General features: G+C 31.2%; 2 protein-coding genes across 3 annotated transcripts in view; one reads left to right on the forward strand and one right to left on the reverse strand.

Moving 5' to 3' along the window:
- The window catches only part of LOC107449779 (PCNA-interacting partner), a 299,013-nt gene that overhangs the window by 168,434 nt on the left and 103,398 nt on the right, over positions 1-27,181 (reverse strand). The window lies entirely within an intron of this gene.
- LOC107453020 (protein lin-28 homolog) overlaps positions 1-27,181 on the forward strand; it is a 209,539-nt gene that overhangs the window by 63,095 nt on the left and 119,263 nt on the right. For both annotated transcript variants that reach the window (XM_021147918.3, XM_021147917.3), the window contains exon 2: positions 17,224-17,351. In XM_021147918.3, the coding sequence (XP_021003577.1) occupies positions 17,224-17,351 (128 nt within the window). The remainder of the gene's footprint in view (positions 1-17,223; positions 17,352-27,181) is intronic.

Here is a 27,181-nt window from a genome sequence, read left to right on the forward strand (position 1 = left end):
ATATATATATATATATATCCCTTGAACATACATTAAAAACGTTCAAGTAAGTTTATTTGAATTCGCTACTCGCTTTAAAGATTTCGTTTTACGTTTTTATTTTTTCTTTACATTTTATTTTCTGTTTTTACGTGATATTTATTACTTAATGGGCTATATACTTAATGTGTTCTATTTGGTTCAAAAATTTTTTTTAATTGCTTCTCACACTATTGTATTGATATATTATGCTTGGGCTATGTTGATACAATATTAGACAACACTCCTTTTTGCAGACATAATCGTGTGAGCTGATGAGAAGATTATAACTTTTTTTTCCGGATCTTTATTAATATTTTTCCGAATTTTTATTATTAATTTTTTTTCTCTCCTTTTTCATTGTTCTGTAATTTTTTCCATGCTTTCTCTACATTTTAAACTTTATACTTTTTTTTTGCTGTAAGAAATGTGTAGGTACTAAAACTTGAAATGCTTCAATGTCATTATCTAAGGCACATACGAAGTATATCTATTATTTTACATGCAACCTCATGACAGGAATATATTTAAAAAAAAATAAGACGGAGAAAGACGTACTGGAAGCAAAAATTTAGGTTAAGTTTATTCTGAATCGACAAACGGTAAATTGTTATTGAAAAGACTGACATTTACTGAAACAGCTCATCTCCGGAAATGACTACAGTAGTGCCTGCTCATGCATCCATGAACACATGGAAGGAGAAAAATAGGAAGGGAAACGGTTTGCCACCCTCGCTTTAGGGGGTTTTCTGATCCCTCCCAGGTCGTTTGTGAAAAAAGGCACCTTACCTTTTTTTTTTCTTTTGGTGCAAAACAATTTTTGCCGAAAGGAACATCTGGGGGGTGTAATAAGACGTGCGCGCACCCACGAGTGAATGTCAAATCGTTAACAAAGGCATTCTCTATAAACCTTCATCTCAGATGAAGGTCTTTTGATGAATTCGAAAAGTCGAACAAAATTCCATTCTCGGCAAAGCACATCCTGCTTCAAACTTAATGTTATTTGTGTCAATCCGCGTGTAGTGAAATACTTATGTATGTCCCCGAAGCAAATTGTTTACCTACCATTGCTGTTATTTGAATACCAATAGTTTATGAGCATTTTGTTTTGTCAAAACGTTCGAAACTACTTTTTGCCAAAAGAGAAATCTGGAGGAAAATTGTATCGCAATATTTGAGGGGAAAATTTTTGCGGAGTATAATTCCTGTAGTAAAAGAAAATAATAACTGGAAAAGGATAGGTAGAGCTCCGACCCACTCCAGAGGGGTATACGGAGATAAAAAGTTAAATTATTACATTCAAAGCTTAAGCTAAAAACTAAAAGTACAGTAAATTGTTTCCAAATGACAGTGGTGGTGATCAGCTAAAAGTGAGTAACTAAAATTTAAGGTAATTAAAAACATGTTTTAAAATCAATGGAAGCAAAAAGCGCCGGTGTAAATGCCAAAAATTAAAATGATGATAAATAATAAAGAAATTAAAGATAAAATTAAGATTACTAAACTAAAAATCAATGAGAAGTAAAACTCTTAAGTGTAAATGTCTAAAAGTAAAAGTCGATGAAGTCTAAAATCACAAGTAGATAAAAGTTGAAAATGTAGGAGAGGCTAAAAGTTGATCAGTATAAAATCAAGATGACATGTTCTATTGTTGGTTCATGACTGAGGTCAGTTGATCTGGGGCTAAAATGATCTCGAGGGTTTGTTTTATGATTTGAATCACAATTTTCCTGCAGGCCAATATAGAAAGGAATTGGCGTTCCTCTTCGTAGTTATTCATGTGGGTTCCATGAAGTGCCCGGAATCTCGGACAGTGCTGAATGAGATGTTTAATGTTCCGTCTCACTCCACAGTAATTGCAAGAAGCTGATTTTCTTAAAATATTTTTGATGATAAGTTCCAAACACTCCGTGGCCAGTAAGGAGCTGGTTAAATTAAAAATTGGGCTGCTGGAACTAACTGGAAAAGGAGATTTAACTTGTAACTGTACAAGATTCATGAACCACCCGATATTATTAAATACATAAACTTAAATAGAATGAATTGGATGGGTCACGTGGTTCGAATGAGTGATGACAATACAATAAAAAAGATAGTGCTTTTTAGACCCACTGGCACAAGAAAACAGGGAAGACAAATTGGAACTCGTTATGGAGAAATCTTCAGAGAAAGGCATTGGCCCACATTGGGCAGTCTGGCCATCTATGATGATGATGATGTGCTTAAGAACGTCATCCTGCACGAGTTCATACAAGAAAAAAAGTCTTAAACGCGTTTATCTCAAAATCAGTTTTTCACATTTTACGCCACCTTAAACAAGATATCTCAAATTGTATTTAAAATAATTGTCTACAATTTTTTTATGAGAGTTAATGATCATGGCCCATATGTTTTGAACGATAGTCTAAGAGAAAAAAGTAGAATTTCATTTTTTATGCACGTTTTTTCGCAAAGTGCGGGATTTTTTAAAAAATTGCATTTTTAACTACATTTATCTCTAACTTAGTAGTAGTATATGCATTTGCTTTTAAGACAATAGTTCAAAACATAATTGATAGATTTATAAATTAAATCCTCAAAGGTTTTTTTTTGTTTTGGGAGACAATTTTTTTTCAGTATTTAGTCTATATGCTTGAAATATGCCTTATTATTTTTAGCTGAAAATCGCCGTTTAAAAAACAAAAATGAAATAAAAATAATTTTTATTACTAGTTTTATAAATTTTTACACATTATAAAATAAATAAACTAGTATTTTAAAATTTTATACTGATATTTAAAAAGGTAGTGTTCGAAACTTATCGGATACCTTAGGCAATTTTTACCATATTAGTTGGAAACATTACATATATGAACTTTAATATTATTTTTGAATTAAAGGTATTGCTAATACATTTAGTGAAAATCTTATTGATAGATGTAAAAGAATAATAATAATAAATTTTGAAATAAAACCTATTTAAATAAATAAAATCCGCTAATTATTATTATTATTTTTAAATGCCATGATTTTGGACAACTTTAGTTTAAAATCAAACTACAGATCCACTAATAGAAAACAGGTTTTTAAAAAAAATATATGAATTAAAAAATAATTAATAAATAAAACCATCGCGACTGAAATACATAGAGGATGTAAAGAAAAAAAAATTAATGAAAAAATCCTATTTAAATAAATAAAATCCGCTAATTATTATTATTTTCTTTAAATATCATGATTCTGTGCAACTTCAGTTTGAAGTCAAACTACACATCCACGAATGGAAAACAGATTTAAAAAAATATATATAAATAAAAAATATAATAAATATACATAATAAATAAAACAATAATTATTAAATAAAACAATTGCGACTGAAATACATGGCATAGAAGATGTAAAAAATAATAATAAATTCTAAAAAAAATCCCATTTAAATAAACAAAATCCCGTCATTATTATTTTTTGTTTTTTTTTAAATGTCATGACTTTGGCAATTTAGTTTAAAATCAAACTACAGATTCACGAATAGAAGACAGATTTAAAAAAAATATAAATAAAAAATAATTAATAAATAAAACAATTGCGACTGAAATACGTGGCATAGAGGATCGAGGGAGATAGAGAGGAAAAATAAATTGTCGGAAGGGATGCTTACGGAAATCCCCTAAAAGAGCCCCTCCGCCCACCCACATCAGGAGGGGGGGGGTCAGGAAAAAGTGCAGAAAACTGAATTCTGCATTAAGGATCCCTCCTTTTAGAACTACACTTCACAATCTTTGGGACTTCCTTTCTCCACAATTATTATACATCATATTTTTGACTGAAAAGTGCACTTCTTGACGAAAAGGATTTTTACTGGGTACCTATTCTTCACAAATCGAACATTGAATCATACAAAATGATTTTGAAGGTAAGTTTTCTTTTTAAACATTTTGTAAACATAACTGAATTTTGATTGTGAGGTTAAGGACAAGGGGTTTAAAGCAGTGATCGGAAAAACTATATTATTTTTGCAGTTTTCTGCAACTACTTTGTTTCAAATGTAGTTAACTACAAATAAAACTATTTTATTTTTATTTTTTAAATTTAGTGACTATAAACTACTTTCGAAATGTATTCACTACTTTAAGGAACTGATTAAGAAACTGAGCTTGTGTTAAACATGAAGAATTATTTAGAAATATAATATTTAATCATGTTCACATGAACCGGATTGTTATTCTTTAAAAATAAATGATTTAATTTTTTATTTCATTTTCATTTAATTTAATTTATTTATTTATTTATTTTTTTGTTCTTTTTATGTTCTTCTCGACTGCAAATATTTAATTTGAGAAATGCTAGGAAATGATCGAATACTTGCAATTTTCATGAATTGTTTAATGTTCTTTCATTTCTTCTAAGAAATTAAGTATTATGCATCGAAAATATGTTTCACATATCAATGTTTCACGGGATGCAAGTGAAAGTGTGACAAAAGTGATAAATTATATATTATTCGTAATGGCTCACTAAACTTTTTGTTATATGTATCTTTAAATACGCAATTTTTGTTAACTCACAGCCATAGAGGCTTCTTAAATTGCTTCCTTTGACAGACCCTTTGAAGATTCGGAAAACCCATAAATTTATTTAGAAATATTTATTCATGTTTACATGAAATAGTTTATTATAAATTATTTTTTTCGAATCTGTTCATTTGTTTAACTTCTATGCCCTTCTTAACAACGAATTTAAATTAATTTAATTTAAAAAGAAATTTGCAATTTTGTGACGTGTTTATTCTCTTTAATTTCTTCTAGGAGATTAAGTACTTCGAAAATATGATCCCTTCTTTTGAAATAACATCAATGTTTCCCCAAGTGTATGTTCGCATGTGAAAGTGTGACTAAATTGATAAGTTATATATTATTCGTAATGGCAAACTTAAATATTAGTTAAACGGGACTCTACATATGCTTTTTTTGTTAACTCCCGGTGTCATAGAGGCATTTTAAATTGCGTACATTAACAGACCCGTGAAGATTTGTACCCATCAAATTCGGAAAATTAGCTGTGTCAGAACCTAGCTTTGTTTCTTTACTATGTTAACGTTAAAAAAAGTACAGTCGGACATCTATTTAACGAACTTCCAGTTTGCGAATTTCTCTATTTGGAGAATTTTTTCTAGAAACTAAGAACCTTTTGGAAGTTTCTACGTAAAATAATTTCCAAATAGCGAAGTGAATTTCCTATTGACCGAACTTTTCTTTCAGATCCACTTTCCCTATTTCCCAAAATATTTCAGAACATTTCAAGCTTGTTAACACATTTTATAGAGGAAATGACCTTGAATTTATTTTTGAAGCCCCCTCAACTTTTAGAGAAAGCAGTAAAATCCCTTTCCCTTTTTGAATTTTTCATTTGAAATGCAAACATACTAAATGAATGGATTTTATCAGTAATAATTAAATTTAAGAATGCATGTGGTAATGCATGTTTAAAATTACTTTGCAGTTATAATTTTACACAACAAATAAATAAATTTATAGTTTTATACATAAATTTATCTTTCTTTAGTTTAAAATGTATGTAGCATGATAACGTAACTCTGGATAATGTTTTGCTCTATTCTTGCTTTCTGTGCAGATTTCTTCTATGGCTAAGATTTATAAAAAAAAAAATAGTGGATACTAGCTTACAAGATAAAGGTGCATCAATTTGCTATTTTAATTATGTCCAGTGTTTATGAATTTAAAACCTGTTTTGTGTTTAACTAAATCAAAAGGTGATTTTCTATTTAACAAATTTTCCATATAACGATCCTATTATCGGGGTTTAGAAACTTCGTTAAATAGAAGTCGAGCAGTAGTTGACAGGAATCGCTAGAAACTACTGTTTTTTCTCACTGAAACTACAAACTACGAAAAAAGCAGCGACTACAATAGTTTTACTACTTGCAGTTTGCTACTTCCGAAAATTGTTTAAACCTTCCTATACGGCCCAAAATTACTTACTAATCACATTAGCATTTATTACTTACTAATTACATTAAAATTACATTATAAATTTTTACTCAAATTTATCTGTATAATAAAGGTAACACTTTATTATTAAATCAATTCATATCTAGAACAGCTAGATATATAGCTAGATAATATTTTCTTTGAAAATATAATAAAAATTAAGAAATTAGAAAGAAAGAAAAATCAGTCTCAATTCAATTTATACAAAATTGTCATTTATTTATTTTAGCAAAAAATACAATGTTTCATTGATATCATTTAGCTTTTAAAATATCAAACTTTTTAATTTTCATTCGCATTTATAAATATTAAAAACAAAATACTGAAACAGAATAATTAAATAAAAACTATAAAAATTAGGCTTCAAATTAGGTTTAAATAATTGCGTGCATTAATAAAAATATTTTCACAGTTGGTTTTTCTAAATTTTATTTTCTTTATAATGTAGATTGATATAAATGTTAAATTAGTTAGTATACAACTATAACTAACATAAGGTTACACATGGGATTTTTTCCATTTACTTTTCTACTCATATGCAGTCCCTCACCAAATTATTAGACGCACTATAAGATTATATGCGAAATCTTAATTATCAGGTGATACTATATAGCATTATTGCTTTTACGTGGCTGAAACCGGTTTGCACTTGCTTACGTTCGTGTATCAATTGGTTAACATTGTAATGCAATACGTTAAAAATAAATGCAAATAGGAAGTAATACACATTACATGCCCATTAAAACCAATACCCATTAAAACCCATTACATGCATGTTTAAATACAAAAGTATTCCATATAAACTAGTGCGAAACATGTAATTATTTGCAAAACTACAGTGTGTCTAATAATTAGGTCTAATTATTATGATATACTAATATAAATTAATAAATAAATATTCTGTATTTATATAATATATCATCTAATTTATTCAATCTTCGAATTTATATTATATATCGTCAAATTTAACCATTTGATACACAAACGTAACCAAGTGCAAACCTGTTTCAGTCCCGTAAAAACAATAAAGCTGTATAGTACTTGAATGAATATTTTATATNGATATATATATATATAGTTTTTTTAACGCAGTTAAAAAGTATATATATATATATATATATAGTTTTTTTAAAATATTTAATACTTTTCTTGTGATATTTCGTCAAGCAACTCACTGTTCATTTCACATAAACTCTGAATTATTTGAGTAAAGAATCGAATTATTGAACCAAGAATCATGCACTACCACTAGAAAATATTTATCCGCAGTCCGAAGCAAGTTGACATCTCTGCAGTAGCATGATTTTCCGCGCATTAAATTTGTTTGGAAACTCAAATAGTAAGTGCAATATTCAGCTGCTCACTACTAAAAAAGCTGTTACTTAACTAAAATAAGTTTATTCTGACTGCATTTTAAATAAACAAAAATTTATTCCACGATATCGCCATAGCAACAGATGATACAAATTCCAGCTTACAACTTACGTATACTTAAATAACAAATAAATAAAATCTACTTTTTACTAAACTGTCAAAAACACTGAATTGGATTTTGACCACCTTATTTGAAATAGTAGCGATCGGAACATTGTTGTTTACAGTGATTATGCGATTTAAAAACGGATAATTTTCTTAACGATTTCGACAGTCGTTCATTAACGTAACGAAATCGCAGACGACAAATTTCTTTCCGTAACGAACTTTGAGAATAAATAATATTCGATAAATTTAATCTCTCTGCGATAGCGCGAGTTCACCGGTTTTCATCAATTTATGCATGTCTTCATCAGTTAAAACTGGTTTGATAGATCTTCAAGCAGTTTAATCAAAATTTTGCAAACCAATTTTGGTACTGCCAACGCATCGGATAACCCAGCTAAAAACTACTGAGAAAACTATCAATGAAATATTTTTCACATGCAACCATTAACATCTTAACTGTCGAAATGTACAATTATAATGCAGTTTAAAAGTGAAAACATATATTTAAGTCATCTGTTGAGAAAAACGAAGCTTTCCTAGCATCCCAATAGTATCCAATTAGCCTAAAAGTATTCACATTGAATTAAACCTAAAAGGCTGAGTAGAAAATGTTGTAGACCTGGTGTGTTGCAAAATGTTGCAAATAAGAAAATTCGGTTATTGTCCTTTATAGCGACCAGTATTCGTGTAGGCGACGCGTCCATTCGGAGAAACAGTTGCCAACACAGTTTCTATAACCAATAATTATTGACTTTTAATATGGCAATTAATTGTCAAAACTTTTGATATTTAACAATATATTCAGATAATTTTCCAGTTGAACTAATTTATATTATTTCTTCCTGGATCAATATATTAGTAACCACCAAAAAATTTATCAACACGCACAATAATATCAGGTAATAGTAGTACTTTATTTAAGTCGCGCTAGAGCTATGTTATAGCCGTCGTTGAACACCCGACACAATTTTTTAGGTTTACGATTATTGATGTTCAACTACGTAGCCATGTACTTTTGAACCCAATCCAGAAGATAAGTGAACTCGTGGATCAAGTATTGGAAGAAATTTACTTTCGTGGAAGACTTCTTGATGGAACCAACCAGCATTTACGTAACACGAAGAGGAAAACACCCAAAACCTCCACGGTTAGCCTGACGTCAGGGGGACTCTAACCCACGATTCGTCTACCACTGAGAATATTTCACGTCAGCACTGCAGTCGGTACAGGCCGAATGCGGAATTCGTATTTGACCTGCCATCGCTTGGATTCGAACCCTATTCATTTCATTGGAAGGTGAACGCTCTATCCCCTGAGCCATCACGACTTGCACGAGAGCTACAGGCGGCGGTCAGAGAAACATCCTTAAGGATAATCCGTGAACAAGAAATCACTATTTTGATCCTCTGCAGAAGATATGGCTTGCCCGCTTTGATGACAAGAGGACCTGTACCCGAAATCAGACACTTTAATCTAGAACAGTTTAACGAGAACTATACCGTAAGCCCTCGGTCCCTTCGCAGGCTGACCGGTGAGATCACCCATCCGTTCTTTGATCGATATGAGTGATGCGTGATGTCGGCGATCGACTTGGAACCGTGTCTGACAATCATTGTGATGTGAGAGCAATAATATATTCAATAGTTATCGTGGTGCATATTATCTTTTGTATCTCTCGCATGTTATCTTTTTGATATGCTACGTTGAATTATTGATAATGATCACGATATCATCGTATTCGATATGGATTGTTGTTATAAATTATCTCAATGTATTCGTATATGATATTCCTTAGTAGATAAGTGGAGAACTTTTGGTCATTGGTGACCCTTTTGTGATAGCCATACACTTTGTCTTGCTCCGAAACTTTATAGTACATGGTTTTTAACTATAAATCCCTTCTGGAATTATGATTGATTTCAAATTTTATAAATCTCATTGTTGATGCTGAACTATCTGTTCTTGCACGGGCACATTTTGCGCTCATTCATCCACTTCGTATTTTTTTATTTTCCTACATGGTTTACAATACTTGATTTATTGTTTGAAATTTAAACGTCGTCAATAGTGTAATATTTTCTAACGTGCATCAATCTTTGTTAGTTTTGATTTTACTTTGCTGCAATTTTGCAATGTTTGGTTCACATGTGGTGGCGGGTCGAACCCTTATCCGAAAACTCCTCCGGGGTTAGGTCGGTCACTATAAATCTTAGTACACGGTGATTTATGTAAACAAGAATCTGTCAGTGTTTCCATGTGTTGACGATTCCTGCAAGTGCCTATGATACACCTTATGATTTAATATTTGAAATCAAAGCTCCTCAGCATTGATAAAGTTGGATTTAAAAATTATTTTAATGAACGTCATTTTATGTTGAAAAAAAGGGAAAGGAGTGATTATAAATTCAGTGTAGGCGTTCGTTTAATTTCAATTCGAAATGGCGAGGAGCACCAATGGTAGGTGTTCTGGCGTTGAGCCCTGTTGATGAGTCAGCCATTGTGATAAACGACTCAGATATGCCTGAGTTAAAAAGGCGGAGCTTTTTGTTCGGATCCCTTTTGAAAAATAAGATTGTCGGAATGTCTCTTCACTCCCTAAAATTGTTCCACGTCATTTTTGTCCCCTCCCCTCCTCGAAAACAAAATAATAAAAAAAAAACACCCTGAATAACTTTCGATAGAATCAGATTTTCACGTTCCCAATTTTAATCGTTCGAAGGCCAGGCCTTGAATATGCTTATTAATTAGTCCAGACGATTTTTTAAGCAACGATATCTGATTGGATTTTTATTCCTGAAAATATGGGGAGATAGCCGCAGACTGAAAAGTAGTCGTTTGAGTCCCAATTGTTGAGATTTTACGTCGAAAAAACCCAGTACATTTCGAACATTGGGGACAACTGACGGCGCGTTACCTATTATTGGAGTCGAGTGCTCAGATTTACTAAAGCATGCGCATCGCACAGCTCTTTTTAATGTAAACAGTACATTTTACAATAGGTAGAATAATACAATAATAATGCAATAATACATTACGAAATAAAACATTTTATTTCATTGTTATCACTATCCTCTGGAGTACTCAAAATACGTGGTCTTTATGCAGGAACAATGTAGTCGTCAATAAAATGATCACATTATGATTGTGCTCATGGATTTTCGTTTTCGGTTCATTCTACCTTTTCGGGGATACTCCAAATTTATAAAAAGGTCAAGCAGTAAATCCAGATTCACTTTTTACTTACTTTCTGCGTTGCTTCGTCTTAATCATTTTGAAACACACAATTATTACCAATGAGAAACACTTACGCAAGATCGCTTTGCAAACTGCAACAAATGTGACGGAGCGATGAGAAAGACGCATTACCCAACAAATACAAGAAGCGCTATTGCTCCAATTGGGATTCATCGATATTAAATAAAACAAGCGCTCTGCTTGTGTCTTTTCTTACTCATTTAGAGAAACCGCGGTTGAGCTGTTTGGGATTCTTCGACAGTGTTTTTTCAATACCCCCTGGGATTCAAACGGTTAATGTTAATTCCCTTTTAGCGCATTTCGCCATACTTCAATACATTTTGGGCTAATTGAATTTTTTTTTCCATAGAAGAATAAAATCAGTCTATCAAAAGATAATTCCATGTAAAAAAAAATCCTTAAAAACTATTTACTGTTGTTTATTATTTTATTTAAAAAAAGACAAAAATGTTTTGAGTTGTAAGGTATAGAAATTTTCACATCATTTTAAAGTATGTCATTTTAAATGGAGCCGACTGTATTCTTTTTCAGATTGTTGTTGTTAGTAATATTCAAAGATACTTAAGAAATCATGTAATGCTATATCAAATTCGTCTCTATTCAAATCTAAGGCATACAAGTCATTGTCAACTAAAATTATAGGATGTCAACTAAAATTTAGGATAAGCATTAAATATTATTATATTTATTTATTACTCATTTATTTTGTTTTATTATTCATGTTTATCATTGTAAATTCTCATCTTCTTTTGTTTTCAAACTGGAAATTGTATTGTATCCTTTTGTTGATGAATAAATTTTCACCCCGGATGCCCCCGCTAGGGGGCGGGACGGGGCTGAGCTTTGAATATCAATTTTAAATGGAGCCGACAGGCCTGTGTAGGGGTTGGGGAACTGCCCTTGCATCAAAAAGGTTCTGGGTTCAAATCCCGGGCAGGGCATAGATGTTCTTTCCTTCTCTGTACCATCTGTCCTTACTGTGAGAGCAACGTAGGCCCACCTAATAGGGTGTCCCTGACAGAGTGACCAACAAATCTGCTCTTCAGGTGCCTGTATGACCTAGGTCTTTATCCAGGTGGGCATGGGAGAAAAAACATTTAAATGGCAAAATATAAAATTTGAGACCAATCGATCGAACGGTTTCTAAGCTATAAAATTTCTCATCAATTTCGACCCATTAGGTCTAATTTTGTATTTTGCCATTAATATAGTCATAAATATTTAGGCACAAATATTTGCAGCCATAAATATAGGCATGCGGCTACACACCTAGAATAAATTCAGGCTGATTGAATCATTCTTCAAGCATTTTCAAACAGATTGTAATAAGCCTAACTAGTAAAATGCTTGCGGAGATATTTCCAATCATTCTTTCGCAAACGCCGGTGACAAGAATCGGATTTTTCGATTCGCCTGCAATATTTGACCCAATTAAATTAAAAAGTATTGAATTAGCAGTTAATATAAGCCTATTTTACGATATTGCCTTCATATCATAAAGAGTTTGCACGTAAATTTTTATCTTCTTTTTAATGGTGAAACCTTCTTTATGTTTAAAAACTACTGAATTCAGTAAGAATATTGGAAAATCGCCTGCCAGAATATATTTAATTGAAAAGTACTGGGTTACAAGCCATGCTTTCAAATTGTACAGTTTAAAGAAAAACATGCACGATTTCGATGTAAGCAACAATTAGTTTCTGAGTAAAGTGTTATTTTCTATGGGAAATTCCAAAAACTTGTTGCACAGCTCTTAAAAAGAAACAATACTAGGGAACATCCTGTTGTAAAAATGTTATTTTAAAAAAAGTGTATCCTAGTGCAATTTTGCACTAAATCTTTCCAATTGTATTAAATTTATTGCGAGATCAATTTCGGTCAATAATCTAAAATAAATTGTTTACATTAAATGTTGTATAGAATTTTACTGATAATCGTAAGATTTCTCAAATAAACCATATTTTCCAAGTATTTTTTTTCTGTTTCTGTTTAGGTAAAGATTCCCTCAAAAATGTCGGTTTCTTTAGGGAAGGAGATAGGAAAGAGCTATTTTTGTTCCCTATCGTGAAGGGAGGGGAGACAAACGAAAAAGGAAAATGTTTCTTCTAAGGTCAGGGGCGCACGGGGCAAAAAATATAGGGGCACTTTGGGGAAGGGTAAAAGAATCTTTAGTCACACTACTGTTTAAAGCCACGCGCGGACCCCTCTGTTCCTTGGAAGAGGGATCCTCCATCAAGATTCTCTTACATGGGGGTGGGGGGAATCAGGGAAGGATGCTCAAGAGGATGCTCGGAGTTTTCTTCCGTTACTCTCTTCCTTATTATTATTTTTTTTTTTTACCATGTATGTACATAAGCTTAAAATTTATGTTACTGCAAATTGGCTTCTTAAGAATCATTACATTTTTCTTTCTTGTCTTTATTGCTCTAATTTTTGTGCCCAATCTCTGGTTATTTGAAGGATTCTTTATTCTTTTTTTTCCCCTATCTAATATTTATTTTTCTTTGGTGCTTTTCCGTAAGGAAGAAAGAAACGGTTAGGAAACAAATGATAGTTAAAACTGAGCATACTATAACTGGTCAAATGATAGTTTAGGAACTTTTGCATCGAAAATGCTGTTATCATGTTGTTGTTTTTGCACATTTTTTCAATACAGTTAATATTCTATTTTTTTTTTTTGTATTTGTTTGTTTCCGAACAATACTTGTCGTGTACCTATTTTTACCACAACCGGTCACTTGACCGGGAGAACAATTTATTGCTTTATAAGGTTATCGGGTCAGAAATTACGATGTAATGCGTGCTCAACGTATTGCATTCGATGAGTTACTCATTTCTGCAAAGACACTTGCGTAGTTGGTTCAATCAGAATAACTGTGAATTCACATTTCGAGAAAGTACCTAAAATTTTAGATTAGCATTTCAGTGCCAGAAAAAGTGACAAAAACTAATGTTTTGGTAAGTAGCTTATATTTTATGTTGATAGCTATACTTCGTTCATGACTAACTGCTAGTTTTTACCCAGAAAATTGCCGAAACAATCAAGACAGCACAAGTTCTTAGAAGAAATAATATTAATTATAAGAATAATTATAAAAATTATAATTCTTATATATTCTTATAATTATAAGAATGATTATAAGAATTATAGAAATAATAATACTTAGAAGAAATATGTTTGAGGAAAATGTAGAATGGAAACACTCTGTATATGTAAAAATTGTGTTGATCAATGAATTAAAAATTCTTATTCTTTGTGCTTGTAATACATAAAAATGGGCAATATACAATTTTGTTTGATTATAATAAAGTTCTTTTAGTTTATTTCCTTCCTCCTAATCATTTGACCGATTATGGTAGAAATAGGTAGAGACTAAGTGTTGGTATGTTTTAGTGTTAAACTTATAAAAATCAAATTTTGGGGAGTAGTTTCAAACTTTAAAGCAAAATTTGTAATAAATTTTCTCTCTATTTAAAATAGAAAATTAGATTTTAAGTATCGACAACAATTGATTATTGCATTGTTATGTTACAACATTTAGATAGGAGTATATTTAGAATAAAAGTATAAGGAGTATTTGATTAATAAATATCTCGACATATTTAATCATAAAACAATTCCAGCTTTTGTAGTACCGATATTATAAATTAAATATTTATACTTTGCGCAAAATTTTATCATGAGGTTTGGTTAATTATGAATGATAAAATTTCATAATTGGGTATTTACTCTTCAAATACCCGAAGATCGTAAAACCCACACATGTGACATATGATATCAATGCCAGCTGATCATTTATAAGCAAAATATCGTGTTAAAGTTGAACCAAGTTTCTCTGCATAAATAAGACTATTAATTAACGTGATTTTAATTAAATACAGGTCCGTATCACACATGGAAGTTGTAGAAATATAATTCTTTCTCTTCTCCATCTTTTATTTAACTTAGATTTATTATTTGTTTATGCATGTTATTGTAACCGTGATATATTTTTGCTTTGTGTATCTGGCAACTTCGATGTCCAATTAGTTTGCTTATGTTCCACGTGACTTCGTGCTTGTCTTTCTTTTAAGAAATGTATATATAGTTAGTGAAAGAATTGAACTCTTTTTGAATGAATATAGAATGTGTCACTTAAGACAATTGATACTTGACGGGCTGGGCTCACTCGAAACAGAATTGAAAGAACAGTTGTTAACGTAAACAAAAGCCTTGTTTCAACAACCAATCAGGATCGAGATACCCACATTACGTCACTTCCCCATTCTTTTAAAAGATTAAAATGTCAAAAAATAAAAATTAAACTATGTTGTTTTCAGTGTTACTTCTGCTATCTCATCACTTTTCCATTGCAAAGTTCTTAATTATCGAAGCACATTTGAAATTAGAAATTCTATGCAAAGCCGTAATTTTTTTTTCTGGTCTTGGGGCTATATTTTGTCTCGAACAAATTGAACGATAAAAGAGGAATAAATTTGATGAGTTCACAACCGTAATTTAATATTTTCTCTTACTAAACGGACAGATATATTATACTATCTTTTCTTACATATTATACTATTTTTTTACAATAATAATAATAGCAAAGCTGCCAACATGGACACACAGTGGATAGGAAAAAATCCAGTAGATTTTATGAAATAATATATATTTCATGATAATTCTTGCATCATGCATTAACATAGGGAATTTTAGGGATTTTTATAGTCATCAAAACAGAAAAACTGTAATATATTCCAGTAATGATGGACTTTAAATGAACTTGAAATATTATGTATTATTTTCACTCATAATTTTGAATATGAATAGGCGTTTAACTCATCAAAGAATTTTATGAATGAGGCTCGCTTTATGTATTATTGACAGTAATGTAAATATTTAAGTAACTAATAATTTACACAAAAATTCAATTTCAATACAGATTTCTTAAGAAGCATACTCATTTTCAGAGAATTTTTTTTAAATGTACGAAAACCGCGATAATTTTTATTAAACCAGTAGACCAGGAGATAGTGGCAAAATCCACTAGTCTACAGAAAATTCAGTAGAGTTGGCAGCCATGTAATAATAATAATAAAAATAATTCTCTTAGTTATAAATTCTTATATCAAAAGTGTAATAATAGCAGTACAGGAAAATACCTTTAAATTAAGGATACAAAAACAATACCTGTTGCGAAGTCGAACTTTGAATTTTATACCAATATTGGAGTCACAAAAAGAAGAAACAGGTTGTTTTAGACAAGAGCACATTTATTTACAGGACGAGGACATTTTACATAGGAAGAATAACTATTTTTAGACATAGTTTTTCTTTTCACTTATCGATTGTTTTTTCTGCATTTTTTATAATTTTGTAATATGTTGCTAATTTATTACAACAAAAATATTCCTTGCTTTCTTATAAAATATCGCTTATGCGAACCCGCAACAATACCCTTATAACTTTTATTAATTTTATGCTGATGACAACCAAAGCAGTATGGAAATGGATGACGGAAAACTAAATCCTACCACCTGATTTTCCGGCCAATAAAAATGCACCGACAACAATAGAAAACAGTGACACCATCATTAGATTTTCATGTATAGTTAGATATCAAAAGATTATTTTAATTTCTTATAAAATCCATAAGGTGGCAATATGTTAGTATGGCTTCACGATTGGTTAAGGAAACAACATGCCGCTGGTGGAAGATTGTGAGTCAAATCCTGGCACCGACTAAAAAAGCGGCAAGTGCACGTTAAACTCTGTCGTGACTGAAAGCTTTCTCGTTGGTTGTGGTATGGAGAAGCGCTGTTTACCTCTGTTTTAGGGGGTACAAAATATCTGTTACCAAAATATTCGTCAGAAAAATTGTTACAAAAGGAGAAATGAAATATTCAAATGAGGATAAGGTAAATTTTGTGCTACCAGTGAACAAGTAATATTAAAAAAAAAATTCTCACTTAGGTCAACAAAGAAAACATTTTAGTTACTTTTTATTAAATAATTACAATATCCCATATAAGACAAAAATTAATTAATTAAATTTAATGAATGAATTAATATTTGAAATAACTGTATTAACATAAAGTGTCATCCACTACTAGTTTAAAAAAAAATTATTTGAACTTGAGTGGAGATGACTAAAAAGTATTTTATTAACGATTGAAAATTTGAACAAGATAGAGGGAGAGTTTGAACTAATAGTAGGAATTGAAAAAAAAAGCAAGAGAACTTAAATAAAGCACAAATGAATGTACTGCAGTTTTCATTCTATAAACAAGAAGTGTTTTGAACACAAAATGACACCGTTTTGTAATGAAGCAAAACAATGGAAATAAAGCACAAATAAAGGAGTTTTGCCAACGGCATTTTTTTTCCTCGCTTATTTTCAGGTGCGATGGTTTTTCTCGTGGTGGTAAATCAATATTTCAGACGTAATTTTTGATTATATTCATATGCACATTTTTCATATGTCATTTTTTTTCCTTCTAGCTGCAGGAGGCGGAAATGAAATGGTGGATGGAGGAAGAAGAAGGGGTAAATGCAAATGGTTCAACGTAGCTAAAGGATGGGGGTTCATAACCCCAAGTGACGGCGGACCTGACGTTTTTGTGCACCAGGTAAGATCTCTCATTTGCATGGCGTGTGCTATCTCAAACTAATGCAAGATAATAACGAGTTAGAAAATTTTAAATTTAAATCAGCAATAGCAATAAGTTGTAATATTTGATACTACGTTTTGATTCACTCGCATTTAGATCTGTGAACATCAGCTGTCGGAAAGTCGTTAGAGCACGAGTTCCTCGCAACTCTCCATACCACTTGGAAATGCAGCCTGCCCTGATATGCTCTCTCGACCAATACCGTTTAGTGCTTCCGTATTGTTTAGTGCTTCATCGTTATTATTTTCATATTCAGTACGCAACTTTGCGCTATCTTTTTCTAAATCTGTTTCTTTTCTCATTCATGTCAGGAGAGTCATGAGAATGGGCGCCTTATTTTTGAGCGATCGAATTTTTCAAACTTTGTAAATCAAAGGAAATTTTTCGATTGGCAAGTATTTCCGCTTCAGTTTCTTAGAATTATTCATTTCAGATCATCACTAATTATATCAGAGCACAACATTCTCCTTAAATAGATTGTTATCGGTTTTAGAGATTATGAAGCTAAGTTCGCCAACTCGTTCACCAGCAAAGCCAGTTTCCGGTTTATACAGGTCATTGGTTACTCATAATATACTTATGTGTATCAAGTACTACATTATTGTGATCATTTATGATAACACTACATAACTAATAGGGAAACATCGCGATAGTTATTATTAAACTATTATTGCCGAATAGGAAAATATCGAGATTATTATCAAAAACCTAACATATCAAAAAAAATTACATCATGAATAATATACACTACAATAGTTATTATAAACGATATGATCGTGAATGTTGACAGATTTTGTTTAGATAACGATATTATTGAATCCCGCGATATATTATTAAATGGCAATATTATGCAATGCATCGTGATATTAAAGTCCGGCATTTATTGATTATGGAAACCAACGTTCGTGTTGGCGATGTTGGCGTCAACTCAGAGTAGAGCCTCCGATACATCCTATAAGTATCTTAAATTTGAAATATCAAAATAAATAAATAAGTAAGTAAATAAATAAAAAAAGTAAAACATCTATTGGTTTCTGATAGCCGCGATGGCTCAGGAGATAGAGCCTTTGCCTCCCAGTGAGGTGAACCGGGTTCAAATCTCAGCGATGGCTGCTCCTTCGAATTCCGTAGCCGTCTTGCACCGACCGCAGTGCTGACTTAAAATATCCTCAGTGGTAAACGGAATAAATGTTAGAGTCCCATTGCCGTCCGTAGTTTTCCTCTCCATGTAACGCAAATGCGGTTTCGTTCCATTAAAAAATCCTTCACGAAGGAGAAATTCTCCCAATACTCAATCCAGGAATTACTTTGTCTTTTGGATTACATTCAAAATTACAAGATTACGGAGTTGAACACTGTGGGTCATATGATCAATGACTGTTATAAAATATCTTTCGAATAGTCACTTCTGTTCACTTTGTAAATGTTTTAAAGGGACATTAGTGACAGATACAGTCACTTTTTAGACAAAATGTTGAAGAATAACACTTTGTCTAAATCTAATAGGGTCAATAATCCTATTATGTAATTATTATTTTTTAATTTCCTTTTTAAATGTTGTTCTTAGAGCTATCAGGAATGATGAAATAAAAATTTAATAATGAAAGGTTTTCGTGGTTTTCCTCTCCATATAATGCAAATGACGTTTCGGTCCATCAAAACGTCCACCACGAAGACAAATTTGTTCCAGTACTTGATCCAGGAGTTCCCCCGTCTTCTGGATTGGGTTCAAAATCACGAGACTACGGAGTAGAACATTAATAGTCTTGAACCCAAAATTGGATCGACTGATCAACGACAGTTATAAAATTTCTGAAATTGAAATTGAATGTAAGCATGTACAACGTAAACACTAACTTCGTAAACTTGTTTTAGAAAGACAAAAAAAATGAATGAATCGAACAAAAATAAATAAATGAAACTGATAATTGTGTTGAAGAGAAAAGAAATCAATGAAATAGAACTCCTGAAATGGATATGACCAGGTGGTGGTTCCATAAAAATCAATGGAAAATGAGAAATCCCGAGATTAATCCTCCATTTGGGGATCTATTCTGCAAAATGACCCTCTGAAACGAGTGGGGTCCATTAAGACCACACTTCTAATGGACCACTCATTTTTAGACTTAAAATTCCTGCACTCACAAAATACGCAATCAACAATCTTTTCCAGCAATGAAAGAAATTCAGTGGTTGAAGAAACAAATATTCCTTAGTAGTGGGGGGGGGGGAAGTTGTTATAGCAGTTGGCAAAAAATATAGTAGTTGTGGAATGCATTGTATAGTCATCACCACTCATTAACACTAGATTGCCTAAGGAAGTCATTTTGACTGCTTTTAATTTAAATTGGAAAAACAATGATGTATATAATGACAATGAAAAAATTTCTTAGAATTTTGTGACTTTTTGTACAGCATATAGTTTCTTTTATTGTTAATATTTACTAATAACTTGTTATGTAACTGTAAATAATATAAAAAACATTAAAAATTGATTTTTTACAAATTTCTTTACACGCACAATCCAGTCAATTTGACTGCTTTTGGGCAATATAGGTACATACTAAGTTTCAGTTGTTCTAGTGCTAAAATCACGACCGTTATGATTTTGATTTCATAAAGAGGTTGATTTTATAAACCGGATTATCTACAATTAGAAAAGATGAGCCATTATTTTTGAAAATGGAGTCCATTTGGATTTAGAAAGAACTTTATTAATTTTTTTTTTACGATATTAATAATCATCGTTACATTTTAATGTTTCATTGAATTCGCAGAAGTCGTAATAATTAGAAGAAAAAATGGACTTTCTAAATAATGTTTTTTAAAATTACTACATTTATATTTTATTTTCTTACTTCAATCCAAATCAGACATTTTATTAAACCAGAGTTATAGATATTTTTTAAAAAATTTACAGAAAGGTCTTACGGTCGTAGTATATTTTATTAGAAAAATTTTAAATTAGAATTTAGCATTGTTTGAAAATTTAGGTTACTTTCTCTATTTTTTTGCTGTAGTGTTTTTCTGACATCAATAGACTATAGATTTACCTCATATTGGATGGTCATAAGCATTGTATAACTTTCCTTTATTCATTCAAATTCTCTGTTCAATTTTTCTTTATACTTTTTTTACTTCTAATCTTTAAATTTTCCACTCTTAGTTCCTTTCATTTCTTTGGGCGCAGAAGGAAATTTGTTTCTAGTGATATAGCTATGACTCGACTCGTAATTAACTCATTACGAATAATTCAAACAAGTTTATTTCTCTTCTAAACTGGCAAATATCTTTTTATCAGCTATTATTTATATTATACTATATACTATATATTATATTTATATTATATTATACTTATATTATTAGTTATTATAAATATTTACCAGTTATAATTGGATTATAAGATTAAAAATTTTCATAGTGTCAATGTTCATGAGTTGTGAGTGCTCTGGTTTTTCTTCGAGAATCCACCATTTATATTATTTATTTAATTTAAATTATTTCCATTTTTTTAATTTAAAACTCACTCAAAAGATAACTGGTTCTACTCAAATTTAAATTCGTCCGCAAAAATTGAATTTTTTACAATATTAAAAAAACTATAAAATTTGAAAAAAAATTGTTGCTTCGGAAATTAGAGACAAAAAATTTCAATGCTTGAATAATTTTTCCTTAACATTTAGAAAAAAAAATTATCTTTAATGAATCCTATAAAAACGTTATGAAAGAAATGACTGCAAAATTTGCAAAAAATACTTTTCGTCACTGGAATTTTTTTTCGTTCGAGAGAATTCATTACTTATTTAATTTGTGAAGACGCACTTCAACGATCATTTATTATTCCAAAGCTATATATTTTTCATTTGAAGCTGAGAATGTAAACATATAATCCCCCTATAACATCCCCCTCCCCTCTGCATGGGACCTTCTTTCCTTGGGGGGATGATTTTCAAAAGGGAGAGAGTTATACGGATGGTGCAGATTGCAAAAGGATATCTCCAAGTCAACAGAATTTATTTGACTTAGAATAGATATGATTGAGAGAAATTGATTTTTACTTTAGAATTCTACATCTATGGATTAGTAACTTCGCACATCTCTTCACTTATTTATGGTAGTTTAAGAATATTTCTTCATGTTTATCTTCCCCTATGCATTTGAGTTTAATAGAAAGAATAATAATATAATAATAAACTTAATGTTTTAATATATAGATGGGCTCAATTTTTTTTTTCAATTTTAGGATAATTGCTTTTTAATTCGAAGTACTCTGTAGAGCAGCGGTTACCAACTTGCTGCCAGCGGGCCAAATCCGGCCAGCGAACTAAAATATATTAGTTGTCATTTTTTGCGGACAATTTTCGTAAAAAATCTATATAGGTTTAAAATACTTTTCTTTCGTTAAAAAAAAAAAAAAACTAATTTCTTCGTTTCTGTGAAATTTTGCATACCATCGGCTCTTAATAATTTATTTCTCAGGTATTGCATCCAAGAAATATTTTTTCAAATACAAATCTTAAAAATCTACTTTTGATTTTAATTTGTAATTCAATACGTTTGTTTTGTACAACTTGATAAAAATCTAACGGTAATATTTAATGTTCATTCAGACGTACAAGAGTCCTGTATAAAATTTTTGTGAAGTTGCGGCCCGCCATTTGACTGGTGTTTTTAATTGCGGCCCCCGGCCTCATGTAAGTTGGAAACCCCTGCTGTAGAGGATTGCGTCCCGACGAGAGCTTAAAAGACCAGCTTGAAAAAGATTACTCGCAGTTCACACTTATTTTGTAAAAAGAGAATTAAAGTCGAAAAATTCACCATTAAAGGCAACATAATTTTTACAAATTCTTTCACTTTTTGGTTTATTTAAATGAAGAAAGGTTCTGAACATAAATACTCCTTTACATGGTTTTACTGTCTTTCAGTTCCTCAACAACGCTATTAAAACTGAATTATTATTTTTCAAATTTATTTTTGCTTTGAAATGTATAATTTACTGTTACAGATATGTGTTTATTGTTAAAGAAATTTATAGTAGTAAAATTTTGTTTAGTTTTGACAAAATAAATAAAATCCTTTTCCTTGCAATAGAAAGTTTTAAATTTAATTTTATTTTACAAACGCCGTTAAACAGCCGTTAAACTACCGTTTAATTCTGTAGCCGTTAAATTTTGAACCCAATCCAGAAGACAAGGGACCTTCTGAATCAAGTATTGGGAGAAATTTGCCTTCGTGGAGGAATTTTTGATGGAACCAACCCTCATTTACGTTACATGGAGAAAAAGACCACGAGAGTCTCCCACGGTTAGTCTGATGGCAAGGGGACTCTAACCCATGATCCTTCTAACACTGAATATATTTTACGCCAGCACTGTAGCCGTTGCAAACCGGATGCGGAATTTATATCGACTAGCCATCGCTAGAATTCGAACCCGGTTCACCTCATTGAAAGGCGAAAACTCTTTCCCCTAAGCCAGTGTTTCCCAAAGTATGGTACGCGTACCCTCATTGGTTCGGGAACAGTTTAGCGAGGGTTCGGGTTCTTACGCAAAATATCTTGCAACAAACGAAAATTTCATAAAATTTTGTTAAAAATCAAAGCTAGCCATGAAATATTATGATTGCGTATTTTTCTATTGGCTATTTTTTGCAGAGTTAACAGTTAATAATTAGTTATGTCAACAGCCAGTTGTGATTTTTAACTTTTGTGCAATTTTTTAATTGCAAAAATACATTTTTTTATTAGTGTTACACAGCTGAACGAAAAATTTAGAAAGGGTACACAAAATTCATAAGTTTGGGAAGCACGGTCCTAAGCCATCACAGGTCGAAAGTTTTAATTGCTCACACAACGATTAAAGCAAATAAGCGCACAGTTTGACTTTAGCAAGGTTGATAATTTATTTTATCATCCATCATAAGTGCCATTAAGTCAATTAGCATATATATGTTGGTTTTTTATGTTAGAATATGTTGAACTGAACATTTTAATACAAATTCCCTACGATAAATATTTTAGTCAGACTTAATCCCTAAATATCCTTAAACGCTTAATATCTGAAAATGCGGTTATGCAAGAGTCAGAAACCAGCTGGTCGCCAGAGGCAATTAATAATTTATTAAAAAAACTGAATATAAAATCTTTATAAAAATTTTGGTTTCAAATGACTTAATGATTCTATGATATTGTCCCATAGATTAAGTAAGCGTGGGATTACTAAAGGCGAAATGACACAAAGACTGAAAGTCTCAACTTGAGACTTTATTCCATTGAGCCGAATGCTACACGTGCTTATATACAATTATCGAACTTTCTCGAACAGAACATTCCAGAATCCGAAAATTCTAGAAATTGAATGATTAACATAAACATTGAGCTTGAAAGCTGAGCATTGAGCTCAAACACACTGTGGAGCCTCTTAGTATAATTTAAAAGAAAGCATAACATAATAATCAAAAATATGTAATTTCATATCTCTTTCTGTAATTTATTAGTCTAAAAAAATATTTTAGAGGCACAAGCGTAATTAAAAATGTTAATATTTTATCATTTCTGTAATTTAATAGTTTAAAAAAATATTATAGTGAAATAATTTAGTACATCAGTGCTCTATTTAATAGCTTAAAAAAACATTAATCTAAAACATTTAATTTTTTTTTCTCGCTTTCTTTAGTTTAGTGGTTTAAAAATACATTGTGATGTAACATTCTAAGATATTTAGTTTTATCCAGGCCACTTTCTGATTCAACAATTGCCAAACCTCAAAATAATTTCTCATCCTTCAGAAATCCTTTGCCTCATTATTTTCAAATGAACTTTAAATGTGTTTCTGAGTGTTTTGATTCATTTGAGTGTTTTGATGTTGGTATTTTATTCCATCCAACAATCGATATCTCTTGAGTAGAAAGAAAAAAAGGTCTTATCTTTTTATCATCTCTTTGTTAAAAGTCAGAAGAAGAGTCCCTTATTATCCACTTATCTAGAAGGAGGGGTGGCGATCAGAGAAAATCGATAAAAACGAAAAAGAAAAAAACGTGATATCTGCCTCCATAAATATGGGATCGAGTTCTAATAGTATCAAATGATATCAAATGATGGCGCACTTTTGTTTCAATGATAATAGCCGCAGAAGGGAAGAAAAAATTACCTTATTTGCCTTAAATCACAGTAGATTTAACGTGATGTTACAGGTTTTTAATTATCTGTGCTGTTTTCGAAAATTCTCTGTTTCTTTTTATTTTTAATCTGTGCATTTTTTAAGTTGAAAAGTTGAAAGTGGCTGAAATGGGTGGTTGTTGACTTTCACCTGAGAATGTTGACATAGTCGCTTTGATAAATGTTTGAATTATATATACTAGGTCTAGTTCAGGAATGGGCAAACTTTTTTGGTCGTGGGCCATAACTCTAGGGAAAAAAAGTTTGGTGGGCCTAGTAAAAACTTCTAAAATAAAAATTCTAACTTCCGAAATAAAATAAAGTAAATTCATCATTGAACGCATGGCACTCTACATCAACTTTGCGTTTTTTTAGTTGCCATTTTGGGGTTAAAAAATTTTTACAAATAACTCAAAAAAGCAGTAGCCATTTTATACATTTAATAATTTCACCATTATTTACAATGACGTTGTATGTGTGCAATCTTTCCATACGCAGTAAATAATGTTAGAACTCGCCCCGGCAGAAAAACTCGCTCGTTGGAACTTAAAAATGTGTTGTCTGCCTCATGTGAAGTACAATTCACCTATATTAGATTCCATATGTCAGCTCCTCGAGAAAGACAAACACTAGTTGGAGCTAATCTACGGCTATTCTATAAGGAACTTCTGCTTTCAACATNTTTATTCTGTTTTATTTTTATTTTACTTTTTCGATTTTGGGATTTTTCCTATGTGTTTTAATCTTTTTAATTTAGTACTTTTACTTTTCTGTAGTTTGGTAGTGTTTAGTCACGTGCAAACGGGTGAAACCCTTATCCGCAAACTCCTTCGGGGGTAGGTCGGTTACTATTGGTCTTAAACAAAGTAGACAAGAAAATGGACGTATAATGTATGTTGTTTATATTCGCCACGGATCGGCAAGTTAAAATTCTGTCCGCGGGCCGGATAAAACCCTCCGGCGGGCCACAGTTGGCCCGCGGGCTTCCCCATCCCTGGTCTAGTTAAATACCACTGCCCGGTATGCCCTACATGTATGTTTTTGTAAAGATTAAGTTCCACGGACTAGGATGCATTTAATCGGTTTTACGAACACTGATGTTGCTTCAAATCTATTCTCAGCAAATATTAAACTATCGAATAAGTATAATAATATCAACGAACAAATTAATATCAAATCGGATATAACAAATATTTCAGACATTTACCGAAGTGACTATGTAATTGTTGATATTCACCTGTGAAAATCGACATTCTCTAGATTTCGGTCACTCGCGGTAGTATAAGCACCACTTTTTATATACTCATTAAAGCAAATAAAAAGTGTGAACATTTTAAAACTTTTATAAAATCTTCAATTTGGTGGGATTTTTTTCCCCCCATCTAGATTAAAATGCGTGTTTTTTGCCTCTTCGCTAAGGAAAATAGAAAAAAAAATCATAGTTTAAGTACCTTTCACACTTACATTGCTTTTACATTAAATCATTCCTTAAAATTTTCCTGCTTATGTAAGTTAATTTGAATTCGCTACTCACTTCATAGATTTCGTTTTATGTTTTGTTTTTTCTTCACATTTTATTGTCTGTTTTTACGTGATATTTATTACTTAATGTGTTCTATTCTATTTCGCTTGAAAAAAAATTTTTTTTAGGCCTTTTTAAAGGAAATAAACACATTTTTTAAAAATCCTAATCAGAAAAAGAATTGATTAACTTAACACACTATTTTAGTTGTATTTTACTAGTTGAACTTTAATACAGCCGTATATGAATATTTCTCAAGAGCTATATTAATCTTTATAAATTTCGATGCAAAGCCATTTTTCTACCTTATGATTTGTTAGGCCATCTGCACATAATTTGGAAAAATACAATGAATATATGAATTTGCTACTCGCTCTATATAATTCGTTTCGTACTTTGTTTTGTATTTTCACTACATCTTGTTCTCTGTTTTTTTTCTTTGCTTGATATGTTTCATTTCACATATATTTGTTACTTAATGTGTTCTATTTTCGTTTAAATATTTTGAGCGCTCCTCACATTATTGTATTGATGTATTTTGCTTTGGGCTTATATTGATACAATATTAGAAAGCACTCTTTTTTGCGGATATTATCGTGTGATCTGATGAAGAAATTACATCTTTTTTTCTGATTTTTAATAATTTTTTCCTTTTTTTGTATTTTATTAAATTTTTTTTCTTTCTCTTTTTCCATTATTCTGTAATTTTGTTCATGTTTTCTCTACATTTTGAATTTAATATTGTGTATATATATATACAGATAGATATAAACATTTGTCAATATTTGAACTTTCTCAATACCTTGTAAAAATTACTTGCGTTTATTTTGCAAAATCAATAATAAAATAGAAATAATTTTTTGGTTATCCGGGAGAGAGGAAAGATAAGAGAGAGAGAGAAAGGGAAGACAGCTGCCAACAGCTGAGATTTTTATGTGTGTTGAGGCGACGCATCTGTTGTATCATTGTGCGGGGGTGAGGCCTTATACTGCCAACAAAACTAACAATAGGAAGAGATAGAAAGCGTGTAAATGCTCTCTTCCAACAACAGAAATGGAAAAGTGGGTGCGACTGTCAACGCGAGGGAGTTTATGGGTGATTTTTCTCAGC

This window comes from Parasteatoda tepidariorum, chromosome 1 (assembly GCF_043381705.1).
Source record: "Parasteatoda tepidariorum isolate YZ-2023 chromosome 1, CAS_Ptep_4.0, whole genome shotgun sequence".
NCBI lineage: Eukaryota > Metazoa > Arthropoda > Arachnida > Araneae > Theridiidae > Parasteatoda > Parasteatoda tepidariorum.